At 35.7% G+C, this 11,102-nt stretch overlaps 1 protein-coding gene across 1 annotated transcript in view; it reads left to right on the top strand.

The window, feature by feature from the left end:
• Positions 1-657: 657 nt before the first annotated feature.
• The window catches only part of LOC110448719 (DNA-directed RNA polymerase I subunit RPA1-like), a 53,842-nt gene continuing 43,397 nt past the window's right edge, over positions 658-11,102 (top strand). The window contains exons 1-6 of the mRNA XM_021495105.1: positions 658-752; positions 1,895-2,060; positions 3,147-3,274; positions 6,036-6,258; positions 6,720-6,915; positions 7,893-8,208. Of these exons, the coding sequence (XP_021350780.1) occupies positions 1,901-2,060; positions 3,147-3,274; positions 6,036-6,258; positions 6,720-6,915; positions 7,893-8,208 (1,023 nt within the window). The 5' untranslated portion in view covers positions 658-752; positions 1,895-1,900. The remainder of the gene's footprint in view (positions 753-1,894; positions 2,061-3,146; positions 3,275-6,035; positions 6,259-6,719; positions 6,916-7,892; positions 8,209-11,102) is intronic.

Consider the following 11,102-nt stretch of genomic DNA (forward strand, 5'->3'; position numbering starts at 1 on the left):
CAGCTGTAAATGAGTACGTGGTTGGGCAGTGCTAGAATTGATGAATGCTAGCTGGTTGCAAGGGCCCTAGCTATAGCCACGGATATTAATTTGTGAACTGCTTTGGGCCGATCGACCAACGCACTAGGTTGTGATAAAGCGTTATATAAGAACCTCGAATTATTATTATCATAATTATTAAGTGCGCTGCTTGAAAAATAGATAAATTAGGTTATGAAATAAAATGAACCAGACAGCTATATTTTCAAATACTGTGGAAAACATATAAAGTTTTAATAGTTACATATTGTTTCGCAGCATAATACTTTTTAGAACATAAAAAAAAAAGTATTCATTCACGATATTTTCATAAACATCGGTTAGATTAGTGCGGCTCAGTTTTTATTGATATAAATGTATTGATTGCAACTTACCTTGTAATTACAAAAGTACAAATAAAACCTATTGTAGTGAAAATAAATATGAATATTAACACATGAAGTTGTTTCCAAAACTATGATTTTCAAGAAGTTGCAGAATTATTTTGCTAAAATACTTTCCGGGTAATACTTACCGTTCCATTTTATATTTAGACACTTCCTTGTAGTCGTCAGCAAAGCGTTTGAATCGCACAAGCAAGACGAGGTTATTGCAATATTAAATTACTACACAGATTTCTGTGTTTTGTTCACCACGTGTTTCATGGTTGGAAAGAAATTTATCGACCTAGGCCTACTGGATGGATATTTCTAGCAATTGCTTTGAATTTCATTGTAAGTGCTCGTACATGAAAATTTGTGAGAGGAAAATAACGCACAATAAACTATCAGTCTCAACAACTGACAGGCGCTCGTCAGCTGTCAGCTACTTATTGGCTAACTGGGAAATACGTTTGCCTGGACCGTTTTCGTTTATCGCAATCCAAACGGTTGGGCCGGTTGAACCACAGTTGTTGGTTGATAAAATAATGCCGGACCTAGTAATCTGATGATGCTGTTTTCAGATGAGCCATGACAAAGCCTTTCAAAAGTTCAAGGCCTGCATAAACGTTTGCAGGTCCACCAGATTCTCCAATAGTGTTAGAGGTTTTACACGGTGTGATACTTTTTGACGGGCGCCGCGTAACCGGCAAAATCATATCCGATAGAAAAAAGGCCGACCAGCGGCCTCTTTTGTTATAGGAGTAGTCCACCAGGATAAAAATATTCCACATAAATGAGCAGGCCCCGGTTTACCACAGGTGCCCCCAAAATGAATAACAGCTTCATAAGAGACTGAGTATGATACCCATATATGATTTTATGAAACGTTATGTGCATGTAGCTTTAAAAGTCCATTTCTATACCTACAAACTTAATAAACTAATCATCCAACGAAGGTCAACAAAGTGAGATTTTTGCTTGGTCATTTGTAAAAATATACATTGTAGCTCATACTTTTCAAGTTTCGTCCTTTACCACGCATGCTCCTTGGAATATACCCAATTACAAGTCCCCCATCGGTAAGAACTTGGATGAAACTTTATGCTGGTGTAAAAAATGTACATTGATTAAGTTGCCTTACAAGCGTCAGTTGTGGGGAATATCCCTTTAGCGTAGTGCTAGAGCATCGTGCTGGAGAGCCAAGGGTTGTGGGTTCAAGCCCCAGCGACGGCACTATCTTTATCACTATTCTTCGTCCTACTACACTGATACTCCTCCATTTACTATTTAATTTGGATTTGAAGAAATTCAATATTTCTGCATTCACCAGGCCTCACGTAGCAAAAACAATCAAAATTTTAATTGACCGCCATGATGGAAACTTGGTCTCTCTATCAATATGTTGGTCAGGCGTCATATATATACACTTTGTGGTGCCAACAACATGTTGTACCTCATTTTTCCTAATATGGATGTTATCTTTGACTTTGTAGATTAGCATGGACACAGATATCGCTGAGCAGAGGCTGGAGAGCCTGGACTTTCGTTTCTATTTACAGTCCGAGATCCGTAGTCTTAGTGTGAAGGAAATTACTAATTCTCAGACATTTGATTCACTTGCCCATCCATGTTCGGGTGGACTCTACGATTCTGCTCTGGGTAAGTACAAGCTAGCTTTTCAACCTTAAATACTACCTAAAAATATAGGATTGCTTGAGAGCTAGATCTAGACGTAAATAGATATCTGTATCAGTGTATGTATACTTTTGTGTTCCTTCCTTTGTTAAAACGCGCCATCATTTAATTATTAGAAGGTATTATTCCCGTTCTTAATATATATATATAGCATGCATCTTGTCACCAGTGTTACAAACTTCTTAGAATGAAATTCTTTAGGAATGGAGATATATGAATACAAGGTAGCATATATTTACTCATTTTAATAAATTTGTCCTATATCAAACTAGGTCATACATGTATGTCAGTGGCGTAGCATACATGTATGCTTGTATACTCAAGCAAACACTAAAATTTTCAAGTTTTTTTTTTTTAATCATACTTTTTTTATTAAAATCTATTTCTATGATTAATATTGACCGTCCAACTCCATATCAATCATTTAAAGGGAAGAATGAAAAACCATCTTCTTGAAAATTTATTTTGACAAAATAGTGTTGTTATGTGTAAACACAGTGAAAAATATCGATTTTTTATGCAGAATTATAACTCAAAAACTACTTAGTGAAGTCCAAATCACACTAAAATGATTTCCGTGAATATGAAAGATTGCTTCTATGGCTTAGTAGAATTTTTTTCCGCATTAAACACCGCATAGTATATATTTTAAAAAGTTTATGTCCGCACTATTTCAAATCATCGGTCACTAAAGTATTTTAGTAACCATCCAGGGCACCCGTCGACAGTAGGCATAGAGCTCATTTGAAGTTAAATGTACAGCTGTTGAATGTACTGTTTACCAAAACACCTGCAGATGTAAATGATGATAAGTTGGTGGATGAAGTGCCCTGTGTCGTTACAGTTGGTAGAATTATGTACAGAACAAACATCAAGAATGTAAATATATCCCCGTGAAACTAAACAAGTGAATTTTGTATACAGTACAAAGTACACTACAGAGAACAAAATAATTGATCCAATTTAATATTTAATTGTAGAGCTAGAAATAATGTTATGTACATACATGTATAAATAATATTTTTACATCCATATGTTTTACTGTTTCAGGACCGACAGATAGAGATGATGTTTGTGGAACATGTGGACAGAATTTTGTCCACTGCCCTGGACATATGGGTCATATAGTACTGCCCCTTCCTGTTTACAACCCTGTCTACTTCTCCACCCTCTACCAGGTGAGGTTAGGGGTTAATAAATACTGGTCTGTTAGAGGTTAAAGGTGACACTGGACATATGGGTCATATAGTACTGTCCCTTCCTGTTTACAACCCTGTCTACTTCTCCACCCTCTACCAGGTGAGGCTAGAGGTTAATAAATACTGGTCTGTTAGAGGTTAAAGGTGACACTGGACATATGGGTCATATAGTACTGCCCCTTCCTGTTTACAACCCTGTCTACTTCTCCACTCTCTACCAGGTGAGGCTAGAGGATAATAAATACTGGTCTGTTAGAGGTTAAAGGTGACACTGGACATATGGGTCATATAGTACTGCCCCTTCCTGTTTACAACCCTGTCTACTTCTCCACTCTCTACCAGGTGAGGCTAGAGGATAATAAATACTGGTCTGTTAGAGGTTAAAGGTGACACTGGACATATGGGTCATATAGTACTGCCCCTTCCTGTTTACAACCCTGTCTACTTCTCCACTCTCTACCAGGTGAGGCTAGAGGATAATAAATACTGGTCTGTTAGAGGTTAAAGGTGACACTGGACATATGGGTCATATAGTACTGCCCCTTCCTGTTTACAACCCTGTCTACTTCTCCACTCTCTACCAGGTGAGGCTAGAGGATAATAAATACTGGTCTGTTAGAGGTTAAAGGTGACACTGGACATATGGGTCATATAGTACTGCCCCTTCCTGTTTACAACCCTGTCTACTTCTCCACTCTCTACCAGGTGAGGCTAGAGGTTAATAAATACTGGTCTGTTAGAGGTTAAAGGTGACACTGGACATATGGGTCATATAGTACTGCCCCTTCCTGTTTACAACCCTGTCTACTTCTCCACTCTCTACCAGGTGAGGCTAGAGGTTAATAAATACTGGTCTGTTAGAGGTTAAAGGTGACACTGGACATATGGGTCATATAGTACTGCCCCTTCCTGTTTACAACCCTGTCTACTTCTCCACTCTCTACCAGGTGAGGCTAGAGGTTAATAAATACTGGTCTGTTAGAGGTTAAAGGTGACACTGGACATATGGGTCATATAGTACTGCCCCTTCCTGTTTACAACCCTGTCTACTTCTCCACTCTCTACCAGGTGAGGCTAGAGGTTAATAAATACTGGTCTGTTAGAGGTTAAAGGTGACACTGGACATATGGGTCATATAGTACTGCCCCTTCCTGTTTACAACCCTGTCTACTTCTCCACTCTCTACCAGGTGAGGCTAGAGGTTAATAAATACTGGTCTGTTAGAGGTTAAAGGTGACACTGGACATATGGGTCATATAGTACTGCCCCTTCCTGTTTACAACCCTGTCTACTTCTCCACTCTCTACCAGGTGAGGCTAGAGGTTAATAAATACTGGTCTGTTAGAGGTTAAAGGTGACACTGGACATATGGGTCATATAGTACTGCCCCTTCCTGTTTACAACCCTGTCTACTTCTCCACTCTCTACCAGGTGAGGCTAGAGGTTAATAAATACTGGTCTGTTAGAGGTTAAAGGTGACACTGGACATATGGGTCATATAGTACTGCCCCTTCCTGTTTACAACCCTGTCTACTTCTCCACTCTCTACCAGGTGAGGCTAGAGGTTAATAAATACTGGTCTGTTAGAGGTTAAAGGTGACACTGGACATATGGGTCATATAGTACTGCCCCTTCCTGTTTACAACCCTGTCTACTTCTCCACTCTGTACCAGGTGAGGTTAAAGGTCAATAAATACTGGTCTGTTAGAGGTTTAAGGTGACACTGGACATATGGGTCATATAGTAATGCCCCTTCCTGTTTACAACCCTGTCGACTTCTCCACTCTCTACCAGGTGAGGCTAGAGGATAATAAATACTGGTCTGTTAGAGGTTAAAGGTCATTAAATGTTAGTCTGTTAGGGGTTAATAAATACTGGTCTGTTAGAGGTTAAAGGTCATTAAATGTTAGTCTGTTAGGGGTTAATAAATACTGGTCTGTTAGAGGTTAAAGGTGACACTGGACATATGGGTCATATGGTAATGCCCCTTCCTGTTTACAACCCTGTCGACTTCTCCACTCTCTACCAGGTGAGGCTAGAAGTTAATAAATACTGGTCTGTTAGAGGTTAAAGGTCATTAAATGTTAGTCTGGTAAAGGTTAAAGGTCACTGAATGTTAATTCTGGTAGAGGTTAAAGGTCACTAAATATTAGTCTAGGATATTGCTTAATGTAGGGTTTATGCCGGGTGTTTATAGGGTCCAGTACAGGGACCCATTCCCAATTGAGAAATTACCCTGCATTTTCCCAATTTCAGTCTTTATTTTCCCAATTGGATTAAAAAGCATGTTTATACAAGTTTCCAGTCATTTTATGTGCAACGTTCAAAGTAATACTGTCAATGATGGAGCAATACAAATTCATAAATAATGAACATTTGAAATTGAATAAACAAAAACCCTGAAAATTAATATGTATTTATTCCAAACTTATGATAAATTCCCAAACCTGTACATGTGGGAACACTGATGATATTTCCCAATTTTTGCCAAATGCCAATGATATTGATAAATGTCAGTTGTATGCAATTTAACGTCAACTTGGCCATTATATAAGGGACAGGTCCCCTTGAGCCAGGTCTTGCAGTTTCTTCATAATATTTTTGGGAATATGTGAAAATATGAACACATTTGTTCATAGTCAACATAATAAAACATGAAAAATATTCCGTAATTTCCGACAACAAGGTTTTCATGTTTGCTATTTTGACAGAATTTAGCATATTAACTTTGATAATGCAGGTTCTACGTGGCTCGTGCTTCAACTGTCATCGTCTGACTGTCTCTACGCTGTCCACAATTTTGTTTGTGAAGAAGATGGACCTCTTGAACCACGGCCTTCTAGCAGCTGCTGGAGACCTGGAGGATTTTGTAGCCAACCAAACGGAACAATTCGGGAAAAACGCTGCTGCTGAGGAAGTGATTAACAGTAATATTGAAACGAAAGTGGAGGCGTGGCTAGCAGGTAATGTACATATCAGGTGTCATGATATCAGGCATACAGCATGAGAAAGTTATTGAAGCCCAGACAAGGCATTGCTCATTTCTGTATTTCGAAATTCACTATCATTAAAATATTTGGAAATGCTGATGTTTTTATATAGATTCTAACAGCATTTATCATAATCTCTACGGGTGATACATTTCGAAAGTATAGAGTGAAACACAGCAGCATTTACCATCATAGCCTCAAGGGATGATAATATTCCATTCTACATGGTGCAATGCAGTACAATATGCTTTCCATGTAGCCAACATCTATTGATCAAAATTAATATTTTCCTTTCATTCAAATTAAGAACAAGTGTTTTTAGGCAGAATTTTTTGGGAATTCAACAGAGTTATATTTTTAACAAGATATATCAGAATAGTAGTAAGTTGTAAGTCACCCACTGTTTAAGTTTGATATGTTTTCTTCCATTGCAGAAACTGGAAAACTGGAAGAAATTGCTTCTGTTAAAAATGTTGAAGCCTTCAAGAACTCGGAAATCACTAATTTTATTCGCAGCAAGTTGATGCTGACTTCAATTGCTTGCCCTCATTGTAAAACTAAGAAGAGACCAATCAAACAGGAAAACAATGTCAAGTTCCTGCTAGCTGGGAAAAAGGCTGCGAAACAAAAGTAAGTTACACAGATGTAAATACATCTTTAGAATTAAAGTTTGCCTGAAAAGTTTTTGTAAGAATACACCTTGGAGTCTAACGTATACAGAGAAGTTGTTTCTGCAGTTTAACTTTTCCCTTTTCGCCCTTCATAGTGGGATCAAATTTATCCTGACAGTGAATATTAATACACAGCATTACTACATTAAGTCATTACACGTGAAAGGCAAATTTAGTGCGGGTAAAGATGGGTTTTTTTTACCGTGAAGGGCAAAAGATTCCTGCAGGTATACGGTATACATTGTATTACGTTCATAACAGTAGATAGAAAATGTGCAGTTTTGGTTTAGTTCTGAAAGTTTGAAAAAATATACACATAGATGTATTTTAAGCTTAAACAAATCAATACAAGTTACGATTCAGTATGTTGTGATTATATATATAAATTTAAGTCCCCCCTACCTGGGTACTTACAAAAAACAGAAAAGTCTGTATATTAATACTTTATAATGGAGCACACAAAATATGATATAATGTGAACTGATGAATTATGAATTTCTTTTTTAATTTGAAGCTTCTTGAAATAATATCAATGAAACACATTAGATAAAAAGTTGTCAGACTGAAAATACTGTATAGAAAACCTGCAGGAGTCTTAAAATAATGTACCAGGAGTTTAATGACCTTTGCCCTCCTGTTATGGAGGACGCAGATACACATACCTTGACATAGGTTTTTAAATTCATTTCATTGTTTATACATATATATCAAAGAAACACAGAACAAAGATATAGTGTTAATGATCTTTAAGAAAATTTCAGATTCAATCAAAGGTCGTTTCGTTTAAATTGTTAATATTTTTATTTTCATTTTTGTTTCATCTCTTTCGAGATTTGTAAAGTACTTTTAGAAAGTTAGAAAAAGAATTAAAAAAATGGGAATTTACCATAACTCGATTAAGAATTTTATTTTGAAAACAAAAATGCCAAATTACAGGATTGCAGTTAAAAAGAAGTCCATGGAAGATACGGAATCTAAAAAAGATGACGAGGATAGCTTGATGGAAATGCCAGATATGGAGACCACACTGCCAGAAGAGGAGGCGGAAGAGGACCAGACCACTGTCACATTTGACAGCGCAGAGCAGACGTACATATCCCCTAGCCAGACCCACGATCATCTGCAACTGTTGTGGAAAAAGGATGGAGTCATCCTGAAGTACCTTTTTCACTCCTTAGCCAAGGTTGTCGATGACTCGCCTGACATTTTCTTCCTGCAGGTCATCCCTGTACCCCCGTCAAGATTTAGGCCGGTAAGTTTGGAGTAACTTCAGCTCAATACTTGCTACTCGTCAACATTTTATATTCATCACTTTGGTTTTTAGATAAATGATTATATTCCTTCAATACAATGTATATATGCAAGTCTGGAGTTACATCCCATTAGCACTTAATATAATATGCTTGGTTATTTAGTATGAATAAAAAAGCTCTTTGTATGATCACACATTGGTAAAGGAAATATTGTTTGGAAGTTACCTAGTAAGATGCGTTTGTCTCTTGTCCTTTACATCTCTGGGAAGTTACCTAGTAAGATGCGTTTGTCTCTTGTCCTTTACATCTCTGGGAAGTTACCTAGTAAGATGCGTTTGTCTCTTGTCCTTTACATCTCTGGGAAGTTACCTAGTAAGATGCGTTTGTCTCTTGTCCTTTACATCTCTGGGAAGTTACCTAGTAAGATGCGTTTGTCTCTTGTCCTTTACATCTCTGGGAAGTTACCTAGTAAGATGCGTTTGTCTCTTGTCCTTTACATCTCTGGACTTTCTTTTTGGAATACATTACTCCATCTTATTGGGCTTTTTTATTACCATAAATACAATAGAAAGAAATTCTGTTCGTGGAAAACATACCTGTGGGGGGATTATGTAGGGTAGCATTAAAGTTGGGTAGTAGGACACTGGAATTTAATTTGTAATGATAACATGTATCACAAGCTACTGTAATCATCATGTTATGCTGTTATATAGTACACTATGTTATATAGTACACTATGTTATATAGTACAATATGTTATATAGTACACCGTTATATAGTACACTGTGTTACAGTACACTGTGTTATAGTACAATGTTATATAATACACTGATATATAGTTCACTGTTATAAAGTACACTGTTATATAGTACACCGTTATATAGTACACTGTGTGATAGTATACTGTGTTATAGTACACTGTTATATATTCCACTGATACATAGTACACTGTTATATAGTGCACTGTTAAATAGTACACTGTGTTATATATTACACTATGTTATAGTACACTGTGTTATATAGTACACTGTTACATAGTTCACTGTTATATAGTGCACTGTTATATAGTACACTGATATATAGTGTACTGATATATAGTACACTTATATAGTACACTGATATATAGTGTACTGATATATAGTACACTTTTATATAGTACACTGATATATAGTATACAGATATATAGTACACTGTTATAGTTCACTGTTATTTAGTACGCTGTTATATAGTACACCGTTATATAGTACACTGTGTGATAGTATACTGTGTTATAGTACACTGTTATATACTACACTGTGTTATATAGTACACTGTTCTATAGTACACTGTTATATAGTAGTTATGCTGTTATATAGTACCCTATGTTATATAGTACCCTATGTTATATAGTACCCTGTTATATAGTACACTGTTACATAGTTCACTGTTATATAGTGCACTGTTATATAGTACACTATGTTATATAGTACCCTATGTTATATAGTACCCTGTTATATAGTACACTGTTCTATAGTACACTGTTATATACTACACTGATATATAGTACACTGTGTTAAAGTACACTGTGTTATAGTATACTGTGTTATAGTACACTGTTATATATTACACTGATATATAGTACACTCTTATATAGTACACTGTTATATAATGCACTGATATATAGTACACTTATATAGTACACTGATATATAGTACACTCTTATATAGTACACTGTTATACAGTACACTGTTATATAGTACACCGTATTATATAGTAGAGTGTGATATAATACACTGTTATATAGTATACTGTTATATAGTACACCGTGTTATATAGTACACTGTTATAGAGTACACTGTGTTATAGTACAATGTTATATAATACACTGATATATAGTACACTTTTATATAGTACACTGATATATAGTTCACTGTTATAAAGTACACTGATATATAGTTCACTGTTATAAAGTACACTGATATATAGTATACGGATATATAGTACACTGTTATAAGGTACACTGATATATAGTACACTCTTATATAGTACACTGTTATATAATGCACTGATATATAGTACACTATTATATAGTACACTGTGTTACAGTACACTGTCTTATAGTACACTGTTATATACTACACTGATATATAGTACACTTTTATATAGTACACTGATATATAGTATACTGTTATAAAGTACACCGATATATAGTATACTGATATGTAGTACACTGTTATAAAGTACCCTGATATATAGTATACTGATATATGGTACACTGTTATAAAGTACCCTGTTATATAGTACACTGATATATAGTTCACTGTTATACAGTACACTGTGTTATAGTATACTGTGTTATAGTACACTGTTATATAGTCCTTTACATCTCTGGACTTTCTTTTTGGAATACATTACTCCATCTTATTGGGCTTTTTTATTACCATAAATACAATAGAAAGAAATTCTGTTCGTGGAAAACATACCTGTGGGGGGATTATGTAGGGTAGCATTAAAGTTGGGTAGTAGGACACTGGAATTTAATTTGTAATGATAACACGTATCACAAGCTACTGTAATCATCATGTTATGCTGTTATATAGTACCCTATGTTATATAGTACACTGTTATAGAGTACACTGTGTTATAGTACACTGTTATATAATACACTGTTATTTAGTATACTGTTACATAGTACACTGTTATATAGTACACTGTGTTATAGTACACTGTGCTATAGTATACTGTTATATAGTACACTGTGTTATATAGTGCACTGTTAAATAGTACACTGTGTTATATATTACACTATGTTATAGTACACTGTGTTATAGTACACTGTTATATAGTTCACTGTTATATAGTACACTGTGTTATAGTACACTGTTATATAGTACACTGTTATATAGTACACTGT

Source organism: Mizuhopecten yessoensis, unplaced genomic scaffold, assembly GCF_002113885.1.
Source record: "Mizuhopecten yessoensis strain PY_sf001 unplaced genomic scaffold, ASM211388v2 scaffold431, whole genome shotgun sequence".
Lineage (NCBI taxonomy): Eukaryota > Metazoa > Mollusca > Bivalvia > Pectinida > Pectinidae > Mizuhopecten > Mizuhopecten yessoensis.